The sequence below is a fragment of the Pseudochaenichthys georgianus genome, unplaced genomic scaffold (genome assembly GCF_902827115.2).
Source record: "Pseudochaenichthys georgianus unplaced genomic scaffold, fPseGeo1.2 scaffold_417_arrow_ctg1, whole genome shotgun sequence".
Lineage (NCBI taxonomy): Eukaryota > Metazoa > Chordata > Actinopteri > Perciformes > Channichthyidae > Pseudochaenichthys > Pseudochaenichthys georgianus.
In genome coordinates this window covers 141,638-165,972 of record NW_027262982.1, presented here as the reverse complement: position 1 = coordinate 165,972, position 24,335 = coordinate 141,638, and the positions used below count along the sequence as shown (strand labels likewise).

Below are 24,335 nucleotides of genomic sequence, written 5' to 3'. Positions count from 1 at the left end.
TTCTCTTTTGTCAGCCCAGTCCTGTTACAGGTGGAAAAATAAACACAGTAAGAGGAATTAAGTTGTAGAATCATTGCCAGTTTAGAACTACTGTAAAATATTTAAAAATACTAAATAGAAACTGACTGCACAGATTTAGCGTAAGTGCAGTGACCTTCACTCTCTAGGAGTTACCGAACTTATAAGAAAATACCATTCTTTTGTTATTTTTTACACGAATGGGTGATTGCTATACACATGAATGCTTATCACTCTGCCGCTTGCCCTTCTGTGAGAATGCTGTTCATTGACTCAAGTAAACCACTACATATTAAACTAAACTTGAGAGTCCTTGTCCGAGTTACTCTGGATACACATTGTCTTTCTCTTCAGTAGAAACTGATATCCATTTCCTATAAAAGATCTCTTGGTGAATGCTCACAATCATCACATTTCATTTAATCACCTTTTGTAAACACTACAATGAGACGCTTCACTCTCCTGTTTCATGAAATAATTCGGCATTTTGTATTTGTTTTATTCTTTTTCAATGCTGCATGGGTTGCAGAAATACTCCAACTGAATAATGGCAGCTCAGATTCAGTCTGGAGGTCTGTGAAGTGGTTCCTGTGCTCATGATAACTCCACCTCCACAGGGAAATGGTCACTGACGGCCTTCGCCTGAGAGAACAGACAAAGAGACACTTTAGAAAGTTTCCCCTTGTGGATCAATTTGTTAATAGTTCGACTGAGCATACATGTCTCAGTTAACCAGGTGGTTTCTTTGCACAAGATGGCCTTAAAGGAAGCTAACAGCTAATAAATACCCTTATTAGGGTTTTGTGCTTGGGGTTTTCAGAAAGCTGCTTTCAAAATATTCCTTTAAAGAGATCAAAGAAAACATTCAACACGTGCTTGTTCAGAGTCTGCTCTGAAAAACTGAAGCGTTGACTTTAATGAAATGTGTTATGTGAACAGATTTTTAGGTTAGTTGAAAGAATAATATTAAGTACAAAAAAAAGGGTAGGTTCAACTTAATGTTATAGCTTTCAGCTAAACTAATACAGATATGGGAAATATTACATTTAATCAAAGTCAACGTTTCGGCTCTCTCCTCAATGGACACAATTGAGAAAAGGTGCTAGTGCTCAGAAAAAGACCCTTTGTGCACAAAGGCCCTTAAAACGATCTTTATAGACCTTCAGACATGTAAGTACGATGACACTGCAATGAACCTAGTGGGGTACTAGAAAGTTGTTATTACCTCATCCAGGGTAAGAGCATATTGATTCTTGAAGTCAAAGATGCCAGCGCTGCAGGGGCTCACTCCCTTGTACATGTCATCGGTGACGACAATCCTGCAGACAGAGGAAGAGAGGCGTGATTACGGGTGTGTGTGAAGGGTGTATATGATTATCCAACACGTTCTCACTCCCAACTCGTCCTATAGTGACGTTATGTCAGGATCCTTTGGCGTCACTTTCAAACGCAGTGGGAGGACCTTTAGCGTCGAAACTCAACTATCAGGGAGTCCCATAGACTTGAACAGAGCTCCCTGAGCGTCCGTGATAGACGAGTTGAGATCACAGCGAATTGCTCTCCGCAGACCCATTCTCACAGCGTTTATCAACCTTTTTCTAACTCAATATCAAGCCACACTTTGTTTTTACTTCTTTATTCTAATTGTATAATGTCGGACTTTGTTGCCGTGAGTTAGGGGGAGAGTAGGGGCTCAGAAAACTGAAATCTGTATTGTTTCATAGCTTTGTCTTTCAAATGTTGTATTCTGTTCTAAACCTGACTTATTTACTCAACAATAAAACACAATTATCCTTGTTTTTATTTATTTGTTTGATTGTATAATGTAGGACGAGTTGGGAGTGAACATGTACGGCTGTATATGATTATCTGTGTGTGTTCACCTGTCGTAAGCCTGTTTCGACCCCGACACTGTGGTATCAACATAGTCGCCGATCAGCCAGTGGAAGACATTGGTGTCGAAGAGGGGGATAGTCGGCCGCTTGCTCATTGGGACATAATTGCTGCCTGCGTTGAAGTCTCCGAGCGCCATGATGTTCTGCAGGCAGAGGGGAAAAGCTCAAATTCATTATTTTAAAACTAGATCAGAATAATGTTAATCATGGTAATGGGCAATCTAAAAACAAAGCAACAAATGTAATCGCCCCCTATCTAAACGTTGCTCTCTGTCGGGGAAATATGGGCTTCCATAGTAATAGTGTTTTCTACTACTTTTACTAACAGTTCGGCTAAAGAATAGTTTGGTGTTTCTACGGTTGTAGAGTTTTACATTGTTTTGCCATTTTCTTTTGGCCTCCTTCACCACGTCAACAAGGGCCTTGAGTTCTTCTACAGCAGTACTTGGAGAGGTGTGAATGGGGATCAGAACAAAGTCCGTCACAGCTGGAGACCAGGAGAGAGAGAGAGGAGTGAATGAAGAGAGACAATGAAAACAGGAGAAATACCACTAAAGTAAGTAAATGAACTTCATCACATTCACCCACTAATACAAAACTAAGTCCTTTAAATTTGGCAGGAAGGACTTGAAACTTGAAAAAGAGGACTGAGTGTGTGGCAGAAGATATTAAACCGACTGAATGCTAGAGTTGTTTAAAGTGGTGTTGGTGACGGACAGACCTCAGGATCTCCTCTCACACAGTCTGGTGCTCAGTTCTCTAGAATAGTTGAGATAATCTACATTTCCAGTGAAAGAACAGTCTCTCCTCTAATACCGGTCTGTGTGGAGGAAAACTGGACGACGAAGGGCGGTCTGTTGAAGTCGCCTGCCTTGCCCTCATCGTATTGGAAGCTGTCTGTCACGGTCACCTTGTTATGCCTGCAGAGGAAAGATGGAACTCTTTATGTTGAAGACGTCTCCAAACAGTGGATCGAGTTCATCGACTCTTTCTCATGGTCAGATATTCACAACTCCTGGAGCATTTTCTATGCTTTTTAAACTCTTTATCAAACACATAGTATCTCTTTCTGTTCACTGATCTGAGGTATTAACAAAGCAATCCATACAAACGATCATTTAACTGTTGTTTTGTTTTTGCCCTTTTGTGTTTTACTTGTAGAGGAAGAGGTATCTCTCCTTATGGCTGCCGGGACCCAAGGGCAGGGGCTCACTGGAGATGTTTGTGAACTGATGAGAAACTCTGGGGAAACACACACACACACAGATATAACTTTTGTTTATCTTAAATCATAATAGGAGTTCATTATCTGTCGAACCTTTTGACAAACTTCTACAAAAGGTCACTATTAGTGCTGCAGCATTTGGTGATGGCAAAAACATGGCATAAAACACAAAGGAAACACAAGGAAGATACAATACCAAAAAGCTTACGGTGACTGACATGGAGGGAGACAAACAATGAACCAACACTGAACACAGGAAGAGACAAGACTAAATACAGGGAGGCATAATCACGAGACGAGAAACAGCCGGGCAGGGGAGGAGAAACACAAGGGCAACAGGTGAACACAATCAGACAATCCAGGGAAACTAACGACAGGGAGAAAAGAACAGCAAAACGAAACCCATTACCAGACACACAAAACTAAAATCGTGACATGACATAAGGGGTCTCAGGCGGACGACCCGGGGGCAATGCAGAGTTCATATAGGGGCGAAGGTCACAGCGGGCGAACTCAGGGGGCTGGGCATGAGGGCGAAGGCAGCGGCTGGAAGACTCAGGGGGCCGGGCCCGAGGGCCGCGGCCGGGAAAGTCAGGGGGCCGGGCTCGAGGGCGAAGAACGCGGCACTCTGGGGGCTGGGCTCGAGAGCGAAGACCGCAGCTGGGGAACTCAGGGGGCCGGGCACAAGGACGGGCAGGAGCTGGTGTCGGCTGGACCCCCAACGAAACAGGTGTTGGCGAGACCCCCGGCAGGACAGGTGTCGGCGGGACCCCCAACAGGTCAGGGCACAGAGTTGGCAGGACTCTCAGCGGAACCCCCAACGACACAGGACATGGAGTTGGCAGGACCCCCGACGCAACAGGTGTCGGCTGGATCTACAACGGCACAGGACATAGGGTTGGCAGGACCCCCGGCAGAAGAGTAGTTGGCGGAACCCCCAACAGCACAGGACATGGAGTTGGCAGGACCCCCAGCAAAAAGAGTAGTCGGCAGGACCTCCAACGGCACAGGACATAGGGTTGGCAGGACCCCCGGCAGAAGAGAAGTCGGTGGGACCCCCAACGGGACAGGACATGAAGTTGGCAGGACCCCCAGCGGAACCTCTAATTGACCAGGACATTGGGTAGGGACTTGAGAGGGGACTCGAGAGGTGACTCGAGAGGGAACTCGAGAGGAGACTCGAGAGGGAACTCGAGAGGAGACTTGAGAGGGAACTCGAGACATAACTTGAAAGAGGACTCCAGAGGGAACTTGAGAGGGAACTTGAGAGGAGACTCGAGAGGGGATCTGAGAAGGAACTTGAGAGGGGACTCGAGAGGGAACTTGAGAGGAGACTCGAGAGGGGACCTGAGAAGGAACTTGAGAGGGGACTCGAGAGGAGACTCGAGAGGAGACTTGAGAGGGAACTCGAGAGGAGACTCAAGAGGGAACTCGAGAAGAGACTCGAGAGGGGACCTGAGAAGGAACTTGAGAGGGGACTTGAGAGGGGACTAGAGAGGGGACCTGAGAAGGAACTTGAGAGGAGACTCGAGAGGGGACTCGAGAAGAGATACAACAGGGGACTTGAGAAGGAACTTGAGAGGAGACTTGAGATGGTCGGTTCGCTGACAGAACAAGGGGGGGCTGGAGTCGGCCGGAACGCCGTCCGGAGACGAGGTGCTGGAGTTGGCCGGTACGTCGACAGGACACGGGGAGCTGGCGTCGGCCGGAGAGCCAACAGGAGACGAGGTGCTGGAGTCGGCCGGTACGCCGACAAGACACGGGGAACTGGCGTCGGCCGGAGAGCCAGTACTGGAGCCGAAACTGGAGTCAGGACCATGGCTACTGGGGCCGGTACTGAAGCCGGAACCAGAGCTGTTGGGGCCGGTTCTGGAGCCGGAACCATGGCTGTGTGAGCCAGGTAAGCATGGCTTTGTGGGCCGGTACTGGTGCACGAATCCATGGCTTTGTGGGGCGGTTCTGGAGGCTGAACCATGGCTGCTGGGGACAGAACTGGGGCTGGAACCATGGCTGCTGGGGCCAGAAGTGGGTCTGGAACCATGGCTGCTGGGGCCAGAGCTGGGGCTGGAACCATGGCTGCTGGGGCCTGTACTGGAGCCCAAAGCATGGCTTCTGGGGCTTGGGCTGACATAGCCTGACGAGTACCCGAGAACGGCTCCTGGACAGGAGCAGGAAATGGGGAAGAAGCAGGGGTTGACTCCAGACGGAACACACCGAGACGTATGGTGTCAGGTTGGGAATTGGGAGGCAGGGGGCTAGCATGCCTGGAGCTAGCTGGCCAGGAATCACATGTCTGGAGGAAGTCCATAATCCAGTCAGGTAAAAGTAAACATGGTTTCTCTGTTGCCAACCGGTGCGCCTCTGCCAGAGCGGCCTCCTTCTGTAGAACACTGGACGCTCCCTTAAGCCAATCATAGCAGCAAGCCAATAAAAAAGTAAAATTAATTAATTCCACCTCAAATGGATCATCTGCTGGGTCCATTTCTGGTCGGTTCATTCTGTTACGATTTGGGAAAGGTAGGACCCAAAAGCAGACTACAAAAAAAGGTAAGTTGGTCTAGAAAACAAGCTTTATTTTAAAAGCTGATGGCAAGAACATGGCAAAAAACACAAAGGAAACACAAGGAAGATACAATACCAAAAAGCTTACGGTGACTGACATGGAGGGAGACAGGAATGACAAATAATGAACCGACACCGAACACAGGAAGAGACTAAATACAGGGAGGCGTAATCACGAGACGAGAAACAGCCGGGCAGGGGAGGAGAAACACAAGGGCAACAGGTGAACACAATCAGACAATCCAGGGCAACTAACGACAGGGAGGAAAACACAGGGAGAAAAGAACAGCAAAACGAAACCCATTACCAGACACACAAAACTAAAACCGTGACATGACATAAGAATCGTGACACCGGGACTTCTCTGCAGCTCCACAATACTTCATTCAGATATTTTCACTTGTTCTGCCCTTGCCAAATACAGCGATTATTGAGATTTGGATATTGCATTAGTCCATATTCCAATTAAATAACATTGTGATGAAGGAAGCAGCCCTCACAGTCTGCGTGTCTGCGTGTAGGAATACTGTGTTTGCTCTTTATAAGTCTTACTGGTTAACAAGATCCATGAGTCTTTGTGTCACTGTCCCATCTTTGTCGCGGACTTCCTGGATCAGAATGATGTCATAGCGAAGGACAATCTGAAAAAAAAGAAATCAGATACAAGTTATTGAAGCAGTGACGTCATATTTAATTAATGGTCAACTTTATAATATTATTAAAACAAAGTGGTCAGTTGAATTAATCAATTGGTGTTAATTGTTGTTCTGGGTAGAGGCAGACAATTCCACCCATTAAGATGCATAGGCAGTTCTACTTCCTGGTAAACAGCTGTACAAAATATGTCAAAAAATATGACTTTTAAGTCATTAGTGTTAGAAACATGGGCAAAACAAATCACTTTTTAAACATTGAATTAGTTTTTCATGATACTAAATTAGTATGTTGAGATATTAGGTCAGTATTTTCAGTTATTACTTGCCAAGACAGCAAGAAAAAACTAATATTAAATTCCAATACAGTTTCAGACCTGTGTGATGATATCCATGACTTCTTTGTTCTGGGATTTCCTGGTTCCAAAACATTGGATGTTGAAGGCTCCAATCAGCAGACAGGAGGTCACATGCAGCAGGGCCGAGAAGAGACCCAGAGCACAGAGCAGACGCATCCTGGGACTAACAGGTCAGAGGCATATATAGTTAGAAATGCTTATAATCGATGTTGAAGAGTTATAAATCTAAATCTTGACTGTAGGACAGATGGACAGTTATCATGCAATAGTTATACTAAGATCCGCCTGATCCTGAACGCAGTCTTTTCCCGCTGTTGCAGCATTTACTCAGGCAATGTCCTGAATTACAATTTACCTTTTTACATTTCTACTCCACTACATTCAAAAGCTAGTATTGTTCCATTTCCTCCACGACATTTATCCACCTGCTTTTTACATCTGAAAGTATTTGTTAGAGCCATTTTCATTTCTTTACTATGGTCTGAATGTTAGGCTTAACAATAATATAAAGATTAAACTCTTAATCCTTTATTTTTGTGAGTCATACTATGGTTTAAAATATATTAATTTAAGGCGGTAAAGTGTTACTCTGAAGCGAGGAAATGTGACTTCCTGTTTCTATGCCGTCTGGACCAATGAATAGAGCTCATCTGATTCAACAACGACCTCCGCTACATTTCTTTGGAAACAAAGAGAGATGCGTCAAAACCCACAGCCCGACAGAGAGGGCTGTTACATGTAGACACGGATTAAAACGCCACCACAGCATTCACGCTTCCCTCCAGGCGAGTTCCCCATGAACTCTAAAGCGATGCAACATTACTGTCTTTCTAATGTCTCTGCAGCACTTACAACAGTCTGTCTTATTTACAGCTGATCTTCAGTACCTGCATGATTACATGTGTTCTTAACGTGTGCCTTCATTGATGATTTCACCTGTTGCATTTAGACACAATGACCTTCTACGCAAAGACAGACAGATTTAACATCAGCAAGAAACTTTAATTTCTATAAAAGATAATGAATTGGGTCAGCTGTAGTGAGTTCATTCAGTGACGGAGCGTTCTCATACTGTTAGCTGTGGACAGCAGGTACTGCAAGAATACACACATGTACTCATTAGTTTATCTTATTGACTGACCACGCTTTGCCCATTCTGTCTGGACGGTTTATATTTATTATATTTTGATGCTAATACTTTTCTATTAACTTGAGTAACATTAAAGGTGGGGTGGGTAATTTTGGAGGAACCAGCTCGAGTGCGCTAGAATTTGAAAATACACAATCGGAAGAAATCTGCCACTTCCTTACAGAGCCCCTCCCCCAACACACACGAACGCACACATTTAATTTAATTTGTATTTGTCCCGCTCATTGTACGCAAAACCAAATGTACAATAATTGCCACAAAACATGACTACCAAAACACCATTGACATGACCAATGAGGGCACGAGATCAGTTTGTGCCCCGATGGAAGGCTGACAGGCAGGTAGGCCATCCAGTTACTTTAGCCGGGCCGGCTCAGATGATTGGTCGTGCTTTTTACAGTACTACGGCTTCCACTGATGACATGTTTTATGGATTTATTGTCAAGCACTTCAGATATTCATTGCTATCGGGATGTTAAGAGCATTCCATGGAATATAACAAAAAGTGTATCTCGAGCCGGTTTCTGAAACTTACCTACCCCACCTTTAATGCAGGACTTTTACTGTAACAGAGTATGCATACACTCTGGTACTTTTACTTTTACTTAAGTACAAGATCTGAGTACTTCTCCCACCTCTGGACAGTAGTTACATAAGCTTCAAAATCATAGGTGCTTTCCGGTACTTCTAAAAGTATCACTACACCCTGCATATAACAGAACATCAGAGAAAACCAAGCCAATATCAAAAACTAAGATATGTCCTAATGAAAGTACAGCTTTAACCTTAAGGTGTTTTCACTTTAAACCAAATGAACAACTACTGCAAGGCTTTTCTGAGTTAAGGGTATTCTTACCTTATCCCAGGAGATGACCAGAGTTCACAAAATAAAGGTTAGGTTTCTCAGAGAGACCGAAGTTCAAAAGAACCCAAATCAGCCAGCTGCCTTAAAACAGAACATGTATACCCTCCCCACCTCTCTTTCTAAGTAACCCACAATGTCCCTTTAGTTGTCTTTACTTGGAAGGGAGTTGTCATTGTGGTAACACTCAATATTTTTCAATAAAAAACAAACTATAAGTACTCAGAAGAATCCTCTTCAAAACCAGAAATGGGTCTCTTGCTTCCTCTTTAAAATGACCATGAAGATGTGTGTTCTGTATTTACTGAGTGGGAACTGTGAGACCGGATAAGAAAGTTCCTCATGTTCAAGCTTGAGTTCCTGTTTCTTGATAAGCAATGACTCGTGATCTTTGTGTGTAAATGGTAAACATGGTTAGCAATAACAAAATGAAGCTTGTTGTAGACTCTCAGCTCGTTAACAATACCTACTGTGTGACTTTAACTTAGTGTTTGAGTCTGAATCAATAATGCATTTAATCTGAAACAGCTTTCAGAACTACATCTAATGTTCTGTTCAGAAGGTGCTCGATCAGGTCGATGAACACCAGGTTCCCACAGGACCTCACCAGGTGACCCAGAGCCATGATGGTCCTCTGCAACAGCCAATCAGGAGGTCAACAACTTCTAAACAGACTTAATATGATTGGCTGTGCATAAGGTTCAAGGTTAGCTTATTTGTACAGCACATTTTAAGACACAGAGGCAATTCAAAGTGCTTCACATTCAACACATAATAATTAAAAACAAAACAAACAATGAAAAAAAATAGACAATTCACAAAAGCGATAAAATACTGGCTGCAACTAAAAGTGCAATGTTCAGGTCAAAGGATCTCGGAATAGGCTGCATTAAAAAGAAAGTTTTTAACGTTGATTTAAAAGAACCCAGTGTTGGGCGGACCTCAGAGTTTCAGTCGGTTTGTTCCAAGCTTGTGATTAAATAAAAACTAAAAGCTGCCTCGTGAATGTAGTTCTGACTCGGGACGAGGAGTAAACCTCCTGAAGATAAGAGACCTCTGGCTCTAACAGTTGAAAACAAGGCACGAGCGTTGTTGCTGTTTTTGGTAATTCATTCTGAGAAATAGGAGCGTCTAGCCTTTCGTAGTATGAAGTCATAAGTGTGGAGACAGTCGTTACAAATCTCAAAAAACATGGAGATTTGATTGATTTGCATTCCCTCTTTTGAAGCTTCACCACTGTGGCGTTCATCACCAGAGACCGCTGTAGCAAGGGCGAGAGCATCAAAGAGATGTCAACCAGTTCATCAACAGAGTTTGAGAGGAAGAGAAGGCCTGAATGAACAACTTGCTTGTGTTCTGGTGACGTGTCGTTTTGTGATTATGTGTGGTTGCCTCTTAAGGGAAACACTGATATCGATCTGAAAGAAGGAAGGGAGGATTAGGCAAATGAAGCCGCTGACGTCACTTCTTCTTCTTCTGCTTTGGGTTTACTGGCAGGCCGCAAACCACTTCACGGCGTATACTGCCACCCGGAGTCCCCGGCCGGAAGTCCCCGGAGTTGGGGAAGGCTTCGGTAGAAGGGCTGGGACTCCCAGCAGCTTCTACTGAAGCCTTCCGAGTAAATCGCCAGAACGCCGACACCTCCTCATCTCCACCGCTCCCATGTTTTATTTTGTGTTGCCATAAGTTAGTCTCTCTCCGTTGGTGCGTGGGGCTAATGCTAATGCTAATGCCAGCAAATACAATGGCGGCTTCACAAAACTTTTCTGAGTTTTACGGGGCGTGGTTTGCAATTCGCCCACTCAATCGAAATTGGTACTAAAAATTGGGGTAAAAGTTCTCTGAACTAAGTTCTCTTTTTGGTGTGAACCATAGACTGTGTGAACGCACAATTCCAGGCACCAACGGAAATAAACGGGAAAAGTACGGGTAAAAGTACTCCGGTGTGAACGCGGCTAATGTATTAGGGGGCCCTTTCACATGCTGGATGAGTCCATAGCTTCCCAGGTTATTTGCTAATTCAATAGCACTACTGTCCATGGGGTGGTCAGTATGAATGCTTACCGACTACGAGTATGGAGTCAACATCAATGCAGATGAGTGACAATAATTCTGATAAATCATCATGAAATGTTGCTGAATATTTTGGTGGTCTGTAGAACAGTAGGACCAGTGCTCAACAAGAGAAATTGAACTGAACAGCCAGATATTCAAAAGAGGGAAATGATTGCATTGAAATGTTCTTCCAAAGAAAACTATTAATAAACAAAGTGACAACTCCACCTCCTTTCCTGTGTGCTCTGTTCTCACCCGGGGCTGTTTCGATGAGAACAGCTGCACGGTGTTTGTCGTCTAGCCAGGTTTCAGTTAAAAACATAAAGTTAAGGCTGTGGTTGATAATACAATCATTCATTATAAGAGACTTGCCTGCCAGGTGTTAAGAACAGCCAGGCTCAATGAGCTTACTTGAGATGAGTCTGGACTTATGGAAACAGGTATGAGGTTTGCACCATTTCTTTTAGGGGAGGGCAAGCTGGTGTCCTTTTGTTGTTGAGAACAGGGACAGGGAGGTGGCTTTATGTGAGCTGGCTCCCCTTTATGACCATCAGAATAATGAGTAATCAGTTAACCCTTCTCTTGCGTTTTCGGGTCAAAAGTGACCGAATGACTTTTATTTTAATCATAAATATTGTGTTTTTCATCCAATTGCCTCAATACCTGACGTGATCCTCCACACTAGGCCTCTGAACAGATACACGTGATGACCACCACTTGCATTGCATTTTGAGTGATTTATTCAACAGTGAAACACCCTTGATGTTTTCGGTCAGATTTGACCGCCATAGAAAATGAATGGGTATGAGTGTATTATGTTCATCCTGCAGATGGAAAACATCTATATACACACACACACACACACACACACACACACACACACACACACACACACACACACACACACACACACACACACACACACGCACACACACACACACACACACACACACACACACACACACACACACACACACACACACACACACACACGTTACGGGAACCTCTCCCTTTCTCGTGCTGGATGATACATTGTATCATACATACCTTCTCACAGGTGCGAGCTCTGTGTCCCTCGAGAAACACAAACCCCTCACTTTCTCGCGCTAAATGCGCCTCCCTTACTGGCTCTCAAGCAGTTATATTTGTGCCTTGCTCACATTTGACTCATTGACACAATGAGCAGGCGACCGATTAGGCGATTTTCTGTACGAGAGGCTCTGGACACATTTTTGAACCAGATGAAGAGGAGATAGAGGAAGATGTCTGTGTGAAGCAGCGCTCTGAACAAATGTATTTGTTGGCCGCTGGGTGGCGCAAGAGAGCAAAATGGGTAGTGTCAGTTGAGGTGAAGAAGAGTGTCCATCAGTTACCTGTGTTGTGTTCAGGTGCGCTGCAGCAGCAGTTTGTCATGTGCAATTGGCGGTGGAGACAGCGTGAAGAATATTTGCAAGGGGGTGACTGTGGCTGCGAGGGAGTGCTCTCGTCTTTCAACCAGGAGGTTGTGGGTTAGATCCCAGCCCGTGCAGTCTACATGTCGATGTAACCTTGGGCAAGATACTTGCGTGCGTGCGTGCGTGCGTGCGTGCGTGCGTGTGTGTGTGTATGAATGTAAGGCAAATGTCAGCCTTATGGACGGAGGTATCGTGGGACTTGCCCTTCACATGTACGCGTGTCCGCTCAATGGAAATGCGATGTCAACTTCCGATGTCAAGTTCCTGCCAGCGGCTAGACAGATGTTACCAGTGTTTACCAGTGTTGCCAGGGGCACGATAACATCCTCCACTGGAGGTTGGGTGCTGCTGCTGTGAATAAGTTCGACTATGGGTGCCGATGGGCGGACGGTAAAGCACCGCAAAGTAGACCTCCTTTAAGTGTTGCCAGGGGCACGATAAAATCCTCCATGGAGGTTGGGTGCTGCTGCTGTGAAGAAGGCCGACTATGGGTGCCGATGAGCGGACGATAAAGAACCACAAAATACACCTCTTTTCTGACTCACCAGGGGCATTAAGTTCTGGAGGGTGTGAACATCTGGGTTTAGTCCGTTGGGGAGTGCTTAATTCCGGGGTTCGGGGGTCTCATGTTATGGAAGTATGGATGATTCTCGAAAAACGGCTAAGTGCCAACGGGGGAGGGTGAAAGTCCTGTATACCCTGAGTAATCTTACCCGGCTTTCAGACACTTATTCCTGGGTAACAAAGTCACCCTGCTCGGGTCGTCAAATGTGAATGAAATGGACAGATTCCTGTACATTTCAATCACTTTTGATGGGAGTCGTGAGGTGTGTTTGAAAGGGCCATATCTTCCTTAAATTCACATCAAACTTACCCAGCTTTCACACACTATTTCATGGGTAATAAAGCCATGTGCACACTGTATTTAAAGTAATCTTAGCCAGCTTTCAGACACTAATTCCTGGGTAAGAAAGTCACCCTGCATGCGTCGTCAAATGTGATTGAAATGGACAGATTCCTGTACATTTCAATCACTTTTAATGGGGTCGTCAAATGTGATTGAAATGGACAGATTCCTGTACATTTCATGCATTTTTAATGGGGTCGTCGAATGTGATTGAAATGGACAGATTCCTGTACATTTCAATCACTTTTAATGGGAGTCGTCAGTATATGGAGCTTAACCCATAATTCCCGGACGTTCCAGGCCGAATTTGGAAGCTCATATGCGGCCTGCCATGCGCCTCCACCCGTGGAAAGCAAAAAAAAGTAAAGAAAACGGTCAATTATATGTTAAAATAATCAAAAATGAAGTGCCAACGGGGGAGGGGGTCAAGTCTTCGGCGCTTCGGGACGAAGCCCCGGAGACTTTTGCACTCCCCCGTTGCAATTTACAACGGAGAGGGGAAATGAGACCTCCCCTCCTCCGTCCAAAAAATTCATTCATCTTTTCCAAGCTACCATCTGCACGAAATCGGAAACCCGGTTTTTGAGAGCACTTAGAAAAAAACGAGCTATTTTCACATGATGGGGAAATCATGGAGGAATGTATCCGCCTCATAAGCACTTTGGATCGGATCAAATTGTTGCCTGGAGGACCCCAAATCATGGTTCTCACAAAAGTTAAAGTTTTTGAACTGGTCTCTGGAGGAATGCAAGGGGAGTTGTCAGGGGACTCTATCCGCCTCAAGAGGCACTATTTTGGGATACATTTTATCCATTTTCACCCCTTTTTCTGGTTCTTCCAAAAAGTTAACTTATACTTTTTCCGACTCTGGAGAAAGGTATGGGGAGTTGTCAGGGGACTCTACCCGCCTTTTGGAACACTATTTTCGGATACAATTTATCCATTTTCACCCTTTTCTCTGGTTCTTCCAAAAGTTGACTTAAACTTTTTCCCACCCTGGAGAAAGGTATGGGGAGTTGTCAGGGGACTCTACCCGCCTTTTGGAACACTATTTTCAGATACAATATATCCATTTTCACCCTTTTCTCTGGTTCTTCCAAAAGTTGAGTTGTACTTTTTCCGACTCTGGAGAAATGCAATGGGAGTTGTCACGGAATAACGAGACACTATTTTCGGCTAAAATGGTTGTCTGGAGGACCCCCAATCATGGTTCTCACACAACTTTAAGTTGTGAAACTGGTCTCTGGAGGAATTCAAGGGCAGTTTTCACGGAATAACGAGACACTATTTTCGGCTAACATGGTTGCCTGTATGACCCCCACTCATGGTTCTCACAAAACGTTAAGGGCGTTCTCCCCGGCAACCCGCCAGCAGATGAAAATACCCACCCCTCCGCCTCTCCACCTCTTCCGAGGGACGAGGGAACCGCGCGGGGGTCTGCTGGAGGCTACTGCCGGGTGCTCCATCCTGCGCCTCACCGGGACCCTGACTCCAGCGCGGTGTGGCGGCCTCGCCCTGGCCGTCCACCGTGCGCCCTCTGGGTACCTGACTCCCCTGCCTCCTCTGGGGGCAGGTGAGAGGGGTTCAATGCCTCCCCGGAGGATACTGTTATCCCCACGTTGTCGTACCCGAAACTGTCGGGTATCCTTTGGGAGAACCAGACTCTGGAGGAACGTGAGGGGAGATTACAGGGATCTCTGCCCGCCTAACGAGTGCCTAAATGGGACACCGCACCATGATGCAAATGAAAACAAACACCGATTTGAAGATAAGCTGAGTGCACCTTTCGTGAGTCTTTTCACGCTTCCTTCTTTTTTACCCACGATTGTGGTGACATTTCCCGGTACCGAAATGCTCTAGAATACAGGTCGGATGGCGGTCCGTTGTCCGATCTGTAATAGTTCCTACCGTGCCCTGAGCAAGCACCTGCAGAGGCGCCATGGTGTGCGTAACTTGGATGAAAGAAAAATTCTGCTGTTGTTGGCCAACGGACGGACCAACATTAGGCTCCATCCCTGTACCATTCTGGGATGCGAGTACCGCGGCACAAGGCTGGATCGCCACTTCGCCAGAGACCATGTTGAGCTGGCCCGGGAGGAACTACATGTGGTTCAAAATAAAATGAAAATGACAGTGGCCAAGAAGGAGCTTTATGAACTCCGAATGACAAACCCCACCATAGAAATGATTACCGCTTGGGCTGTTGACACGGTGGCAGATGACGATATACTGTCACAACCTCCACCCTTGTCCCCGGTGAATGAATGTGACAACCCGGACTGCAAAGAATGGAGGCTGGAGGCAAACGCAGTGAGGGCTCAGCGGGACATATATGCTGCTGAGGTGAAATCCCTGCGCTGCAAGTTGCAGCAGAGGATAAAGCACAAGCGACAGAGGATGGATCAGCGGGCCGGGGACATGCCCGCGTTCGATGGGGAGGAACGAGAGCGGGTCATTCTGAAGAAACGACCCCGAACAGAGTCGACACCAACGAGGCTGTCCAAGTCGAAAGGTCCCTCCTGCAGCAAGTCTCCTATTCCCGCCTGCAGCACGTCTCCCATTCCCGCCTGCAGCAAGTCCCCCACTGGCTCTCACACCCATTCATCCAGCTCCTCAGAGCCTGCATCCATGCATACCGAGGCCTCGTCAACCTCCCCTCCCATAAATTCCCCCTGGTTCCGGGGCAGGGGCCGGGGAAATATAATGCGGGACATCACATTCCCACGGATTATGGGTAAGTGTGTTGGCTATGTGACACATGCAGTTTCTGTAACACACCCTGTGTTGTCATTAAAGTACTGTTTATATTTCACAGAGGATTATCTGCAAGGATACCGGGAGCATTATGCAGGTATCGACCCACCAGTGAGGCTCCAGGAAAACACAGTCTCCAAACTAAGCAGAGTGAAGTCGTTCCTCAGTTTCATGGCACACGGTTTCAATCGCCTGTCTGACTGGCTCTTTTTGAGGGATCTCAAGAGGATACGCGGGTGGTCCCGGAGCCTGATGAAGTCAAGCCTTCAGGTCACGACCTCCGACTTCTACATCAAGAATATATCACACTTTCTCAAGTACATGGCCGACACACCGTGCAAGGGGAGCAGGCTCAGCCAAACCGACATGATTTTAATCAAACGGGAAGTAGTTGCCATCCTGAAGTCCCTGAAGAGAAAAGTACTTATCCACCAGATGCAAGTGAAGCGTGACAAGATGGAAGGTCTGCCCAGCCACAACGACCTAATGACATGCTTGACTTCGACCACCACTCGCATCCCTCAGCTCCTGGATGTGATGGCCAGCAATCCGACTACCGCAACCCGGACCCTGCTCTATGGGTATATGACTCTTCATTGGAGCTGCATTTACGGCCACCGTCCGGGGGTCTACTCCAACATGACCAACGCCGAGGTCCGAAAGGCGGATACAACTGGCACTGCCTTCGGCTACCTGGTTCATGTGAGTGCTATTAATCAATGCATTTATTCTGGCAGTTATATGCATGATTGACATTGTATTGACACTCTCTAACTCTGTCATAACAGGTAAGCAACCACAAGACGGAGCTGTACCTCACCGTAGAAGAATTTGGATGGATGAAGAGGTGGCTGGAAATTAAGGGTACGCTGACCTGCACCCAGAGCCGTTACTTTCTATACACAGAGGGGAAGAACCCGTTCAGGAAGCTTGCCTACTCCCTGAGGTTGGCATGGGCTGATGTGGGGCTCCACGGTCCCATTAACTTCACCGACCTCCGCACAGTCCACGCCGATAATGCGAAGAGGTTTCAAGACAAAGGCAACCGCCAAAGAGTGAGTGATTTCATGTGTCACAACACTGCAACTGCGGACAAATTTTACGCGAATAATCCTTCTTTGAAGGAGGCTGCGGACATTCGGTTGCTCTTCACAGAGTCACTGCAAGCAGCGGCGGCGGCATCGACAGCAGCAGCAGCGGGAAATGAAGACACTTTTGCGGGTATTGACATCGACAGTGACAGCTCTGGAGAGGAGCACAGCCCGGCTCCCTACCAAGACTCCCTACCAAGACATGTCCCGAAGAGGGACCAGTCACTGGCCGAACACAGCCCCTCAGACATGGGTGAAGAGAGGGTGCCATACTCTGCCCCAACTTCACCCACTGTTGCCAGTGATCAACTTGTAAATATGCAGTGTGTTGTTGTAATCAGTCCCCTTGTAAATACGTTATATCCTGTTTGAATATATTTATTACTGTCAATATTACTGTAAATAAAGTTTGTTAAAATTACTAAGTGTTCTGTTTTTAAAGCCCACTTTGGGTTTTTTTTCCTTTAAGATCCCCAGGGGCACGATATTCTGGTTCTGGTGGTAGCATGGAGGTGTTTAGTCCGAGTGAGGAGTGCTCAAGTGTGGGATGATTTGTAAGGTAGAAGAGGGTAAAAAAAGTTAAAGTGTGAACCTCCAGCAGGGCAGGTGGTGCTGTGAATAAGGCCGACTATGGGTGCCGATGGGCGGACGGTAAAGCACCGCAAAGTAGACCCCCTTTAAGTGTTGCCAGGGGCACGAGAAAAATCCTCCACTGGAGGTTGGGTGGTGCTGCTGTGAATAAGGCCGACTATGGGTGCCGATGGGCGGACGATAGAGCACCGCAAAGTAGACCCCCTTTAAGTGTTGCCAGGGGCACGAGAAAAATCCTCCATGGAGGTTGGGTGCTGCTGCTGTGAAGAAGGCCGACTATGGGTGCCGATGGGCGGACGATAGAGCACCGCAAAGTAGACCCCCTTTAAGTGTTGCCAGGGGCACGAGAAAAATCCTCCATGGAGGTTGGGTGCTGCTGCTGTGAATAAGGCCGACTATGGGTGCCGATGGGCGGACGGTAAAGCACCGCAAAGTAGACCCCCTTTAAGTGTTGCCAGGGGCACGAGAAAAATCCTCCATGGAGGTTGGGTGCTGCTGTTGTGAAGAAGGCCAACTATGGGTGCCGATGGGCGGACGATTAAGCACCGCAAAATACACCCCCCTTTAAGATTCCCAGGGGCACGAGATTCTTGAGGGTGTGATCATCTTGGTTTAGTCCGTGGGGGAGTGCTTAAGTTCGGGGGCCCGGGGACCCAAGGTGCTCGAGGTTCTGGAGGTACATGGGAGGGATCCTGGAGCTCCTCAGTCCGTGTTTTGGGGGTCTTGGAGCGGCCCCGAATAGGTGCCTTTGTCGGTGTACCTAATGGGTAAGAAAGCCACTCTACACAGGTCGTCAAATGTGATTGAAATGGACAGAGTCCTGTACATTTCAATCACTTTTGATGGGAGTCGTGAGGTGTGTTTGAAAGGGCCATATCTCCCTTAAATTCACAGCAAACTTACCCATCTTTCACACACTACTTGCTGGGTAATACAGCCATGTGCACACTGTATTTAAAGTAATCTTACCCAGCTTTAAGACACTAATTCGTGGGTAATAAAGGCCTGTACATCTCCCTGTTTGAAAGGGCCATATCTCCCTTAAATTCACAGCAAACTTACCCAGCTTTCACACACTAATTCATGGGTAATACAGCCATGTGCACCATGCATTTAAAGTAATCTTACCCGGCTTTAAGACACTAATTCGTGGGTAAGAAAGTCACCCTGCATGCGTTGTCAAATGTGATTGAAATGGACAGATTCCTGTACATTTCAATCACTTTTAATGGGAGTCGTGAGGTGTGGATGAAATGGCCTGTTTAATTCGATTTTGAGCACTCTTTTCCCCGCATAAACTAGTTTAAATCACCATTAAACACTTATTTTGTTGATGTCTATATAACCGACTTCCCGCTATGCATTGCGGTCGGTTATATGGACACAACTACCCTGGCACTAGGCAGACCGCGGCCGGTAGTAAATGTCCAACCACTGTACCATCTGGTCCCTAGGGTATGTTAGTTCCTAGAGTAAGGTACACTGCTCTGTATGAATGGGCGTGAATGGGTGAATGACATGTAGTATGTAAAGCGCTTTGAGGCGTATAAATAGTCCATTCACCATTTGCAGCTAGGGCACGGGTGCCATGTGGACTGGGGTGAATTCCATCCCGGTCTGAGGTAAAATATTGTCTTGTTGCAGTTTCCAGATATCAGGAGAGGCCCATAAGTGTCTTTGTTAATCATCAATGGTCTTTGCAATCAACAGGGGAACTCCAAGCGAGATCTTCCTCAGATATAATGCAGTTAAAGTCGTGTTAGTTAATGATTCATTTCCTGCAAGGCTCACTAGAGATGTGGGAGAAGGAGACATTGTTATTTAAACACAGCATGTCAATTATCTGGAACAATACATGTCTAATATATGTGTGTGTTTAATTACTTTGTATCAATAATGGCAGTCTGTGTAACAAGAAATGAAAACGTCCCTATTAGGAAAAGTGAAGAGGGGAAAGAGGGGATCACCTCATTTGGACAACAGCTCAGACCTCTGGGATGCTGCAGGATAAAATGAGTGTGCGTTACACATGTTAAGGGAAATGAGTGTGCGTTACACATGTTAAGGGAAATGAGTGTGCGTTACACATGTTAAGGGAAATTAGTGTGTGTTACACATGCTAAGGGGAATGAGTGTGCGTTACACATGCTAAGGGAAATGAGTGTGCGTTACACATGTTAAGGGGAATGAGTGTGCGTTCTCTACATATGGTTATGTAAAGTTATACTATTTCACTTCTTGAGAGCAGAGGTAATGTTTTCCTCGTTATTATTGATATTAAAGAGCTTACGAAATGCTTTTAGCACCTGTTAGTGGGCTTAGTATATGATAGAGGTTGCATTTGTATTGTGGAATGTGCCATATGATTTTTTTATTATTGATCTATTTTTAATAAATCACGATTATAACAGCATACAAAAGTTGTCAGTTAGTAACAATCGTTCGTTGCGCCGGAAACATCAACTTCGGCCATGTCCGGCGGTGACGTCATGAGTGGAACACAGCTGAGCTCAGTCCCGTTTGAATGCATTGAAGGGCCAAATATTACGACAAAGGATGCACAGCAATAAGACGCCAAGAATAATTGGCAAGCGATATGTTGTATGGGGATGTGGGGCCGTCTCAACATCTGGTTATGGGATGTTTTTGTGGCCAAAAAAATGATCAAATGTTGCGTATATGGACAAAACAAGTGCGTCGTACGAGGCGGACGTTTGCTAGACCAGGTAACCCGGGGTCGATGTAACCGACGATGTGTGGGGTAGCACATCAAGAGATCGTGTTTCGAACAATCAACAATGCCCGCTAAGGAGAGAGAGTAAACGCTTTCTCCAAGGTTCGTTTTGCTTTCTTACAACGTTACGTTAACTCAACCTTACGTTTGCCATGAGGCTATGTTACTTCCCTTAAGAGCTAGCTGTCTTAGCTAACAACAGTTAGCAGCTAACGTTTTCTGCAGTTTGTGTTTCCACTGAAAAACGTGATGTAGTTATTTAAGGGTAAGTTAACTAAACGTTATCTTACAAGTAGAGAAAGTTAAGTTGTGTTTAAAATCGTCAATGTAATGCACGTTAAAGGTTTTGTGTTGAGCATGAAGTTAGCTTTACTGTAGCTCACCAAAGGTTAGCATGTTAAGCTGCACTTTCTGTGGCAGCTCGCTTAACACAAAGAGGGATTTTGTGCTTCATTGTAAACTTTTCTTACAAATGTGTGTTAATCTACCTGAAATTGTAGGGACAGTTTTTTTCTACTCAACTATACAGACCATTGTTGAGGAGATGCAAAACATACTGTAAATGAGTTGGGTCTGACATACATGTTACTTTGCTGCTAAAAAATGAAACATTATCAGATGAGGACATCACCAAAGTGTGTGAGTCTGTCAGGGGATTTGATCTGTTCTCTGCATGTCGTACAGGGCCTGTACACACTGCTCTGGTATGAATTACAAATATAATTGTAAAATGTATGTCTCTCGCTCTTGTCATCATTCAGGCTTTGCATTTGAACTCCTATGACTGGTTGCGGACTTGAAGGGAACGACTCCATGGCCTTCCTGACATCCAGGAAAAAGGTGAGATTCTAATCCATTTCAATGCCAACAGCCAGTCATTGTTTTTAACTTTTTTAATATGATTTTTTTGGGGAATTTCTGTTTTATTGGATAGTAGAGATCTACTGGAACCTAACACCAGAGAGAGAGAGGGAGGAGATGATATGCAGCAAGAGGCCGAGCCGGATGGTTGCTGCTCCGTGTGCTGACAGTGCATTGTAAAGACTGAAAAAACATTTATTTGTCTCAACATTCCTGTAATAATTTGTTTTTTTATTGTTGATATTGTTTTGTTCTTTATTTTTGTTGTGAGAATCACTTTGCAATTGTGTAAGTGCTATATACATAATTATACTAATATTATTGTTGTTACCATCATTACCATTATTAAAAAAAAAATCTTTGTTTTCTTTATTTATCGCTGCAGAAAGGATCATGCCAGCCCACATCAAACACCTGATCAAGAACTTGTGAATCTTCAGGCAGAAAAGATGAAAACACCTGTTCAAAGTTCCAGTTTCCTGTACATGGAACCATGCCTGTCCTCTGTTCCACATGTCTTCAGTCAGTCCTGAGGCCTGTACTACGAAGCAGGATGTTCTCTTTGCGGCTAACTTCAGGGAAAACTCCGGCTTTCCGGTCCTACGAAGCTGGTTTTCTTTTTAGCGGCTAGATCTCCATGGTAACTTATGCTGAACGGCTAAACTGCCCCGGAGCAGGTTAGGTTGCAGGCTAAGAGCTCAACTCAGTGAAAGCACCGCCTGCTGACCAATCAGAGCTCAGTGTGCGGAGTTTAAAGCGATCAAGTCATATTACAGGAGAAAGGAAACACAGAAAAGCTGTCGTTGCAGGAAAGACGGCCGGCAAAAATCACCGACAGTGTGAACATTAATAGAATATCACCTCCATCTTCAGAGCAATCTGACTATTATAACATTAGCGTTAAGAAAGCTTACTTAAATATCTGCCACAACATCAGTAACCGGATCAGAGTAACATTAAGTACAGTCCGCGGCATATCACTTCATAATGTATCATATATCTCCTGATCTGAGTCAGCTGAGCCGTATCTGGCCGTGCAGCACTCACAGCGTCACAGACTGGATGCAGAAGTATTATTTTAAGCAACACATTAAGTTGACGAAACACTCGAGACAAATGTAATTGAAGTCAGATCGTGTCTTAGACGGGGCAGTGATATCATAAACCTGTTAATGTACGCATTCAAACACGTGTTCTGCTCCAGCTGTGTTCACCTTGCAGGTGCAGCTCTGAGGCTTTGATCCTGGATAAAGTGTTTAAGTCATGGATGTTTAAAGTTTAACTTCTTCATATGTCTAATATTAAAGTTCACTTTTCATTCAGGAAGTATGACGCTGCGCTGTCGGTACGCTTCTCCATGTCTGTGATTGGTCGAATGCTCCAGATACCACCCCTTTCATGTGAACGCGCACCTAACTAGATAGGACACGGCTGGCTTGAGCGATCCACTTGATAACCCACGTCGTAGGACCGTTTAGGGAGAGCGCGTATGTTTTGGATTAGGCCAACCGGCTAACTCAAACATATCCAGGTTAGGTTGAACCGGCTTCGTAGTACAGGCCTCTGGACCCTATGACTCGGACACTAGTTCTACCAATGCTCATTAGAGGTAAGAGTGGTAGGAGAGGAGTGGAGTTATCTTTGTATTTAGGCTGCAAGTCGACAAAGGTGATCAGATGCTAATAATGATCCGATTCATTTGATATTGATTGTCTGCCTATACCGAATCCTGATCCGATTCTTCTATTTCCCAGATAATACAGCTGCACCGTGTACACTAGCTCTATTTGTTTTTGCCATTGTAATTCACCATAAGCAATTGTTGACTGTAACGTCTAGACTCTATGCCAACCAACTGTAATTTGTAATGTATTATACTTTAACGGTTCTGGCAACCACAGCAGCCCAAATGTTAACGTAAATATTAAGTTTTCTTTTTACATTGTACTTATATCTGTACATTTCTTTTCAGTTTGCTTCAAGAAGTGGCTTCAACAGACAGAAGTGCAGGTCAGATTGGGAAAGGCTGGACGCTACACAACGGGAAACATTATGGACATGAACAAGGAAAAACAAAAACACTTTCTTTGTTGCCTTGTTCTTATCATACATAGTGTTACGGTTTGTGTTACCATTTAAATATTGAATTCTATGTATTACTTTTATTTTAAATCAAATGCACCGGTTTTAGATAATATATTTATTTTGATGTGTAGGTTGATTTGCAGGTTGGTTGTTATTTGTATAATTATTGTATTGTTACTGTGTATTTTATTATATTAACTAGCTATTTATTCAATTAAAATACTATTATGAACACTACAATGTCTTTATTTTGTAGATACCAGAATACATGACACAATGAATCTTTGTAATATATTTATGTTCTCTTGTTTAAATAATCATACCAGTATTTAATGCTGGTCACCTGGAATCCTGGTAAGCTCCCAGCAGGGTATATTTAATACTATTATTAAACATAAGCTGGTGATAGATGGATAAACCCCATCTGTCCCAAGTGTCCAAAACCCCTCTCCAGCCAACCATTTCAGCCTAATATCTACTGGCTGGTCAATTTACAACAGCCTGACCAGCTACATGTATCTAAACTGGTTATTTCAGCAGAGTCATTATTATTTATTTACTATTTTTTGAGAATCTCTGAATTTTAGTCAAATGTATATACCAGTCTCTGTTCTGTTGCCTGAGCCAAGTTTGCCTGCTACATTACGATGTATTATTATTGATTTACTATTTATTGAGAATCTCTATGAATTAAAGTCAAATGTATACCAGTCTGTGTTCTGTTGCCGCATCGGATCTCCGCCAAATGAGTCTTGTCTGTCACTCGATTCTGTCTCCAGAGTCCGACATCAGCCACAGAGGTAGTGTATTATTCAACAGGTGTTCTACTCGTGACGTGCGTGACGTCACTAACCGGCGAAAGCTGTTTTGTTCGGAGCGGTCGTGTAACATCGGAAGTGAGCATGGAAAGTTGTAATAAACCACGATTTATAAATACTGCGGGCATATTGTCATGAATGACATGATTTCCCATTAATAATAGTATATATATTATCGTAATAAGAACAGTATTGTCCTTCATTTCGTAAGCTCTTTAAGGTAATTTACATGTATTACTTGTATTTAGTCAATTATAAACA

The 24,335-nt window shown here is 45.0% G+C and overlaps 1 protein-coding gene across 1 annotated transcript; it reads right to left on the bottom strand.

Moving 5' to 3' along the window:
- Nucleotides 1-483: 483 nt before the first annotated feature.
- Nucleotides 484-9,028, bottom strand: LOC117442354 (deoxyribonuclease-1-like). The gene is made up of 9 exons (XM_034078351.2): nt 8,719-9,028; nt 6,731-6,875; nt 6,253-6,341; nt 3,069-3,155; nt 2,730-2,833; nt 2,288-2,400; nt 1,902-2,056; nt 1,244-1,337; nt 484-660 (listed from the first exon to the last, which is right to left on the bottom strand). Exons 2-9 carry the CDS (start codon nt 6,866-6,868, stop codon nt 613-615), a joined length of 828 nt encoding a protein of 275 aa, XP_033934242.1. The 5' UTR covers nt 6,869-6,875; nt 8,719-9,028; the 3' UTR covers nt 484-612.
- Nucleotides 9,029-24,335: the final 15,307 nt, after the last annotated feature.

Coding starts and splice junctions, on each gene's coding strand:
- LOC117442354 (XM_034078351.2), bottom strand. CDS start 6,868: ATGCGTCTGCTCTGTGCTCTGGGTCTCTTCTCGGCCCTGCTGCATGTG. Junction 1,338..1,901: donor TCGAAACAGGCTTACGACAG/GTGAACACACAC, acceptor CTCTGTCTGCAG/GATTGTCGTCACCGATGACA. Junction 661..1,243: donor ATGCTCTTACCCTGGATGAG/GTAATAACAACT, acceptor CTGTTCTCTCAG/GCGAAGGCCGTCAGTGACCA.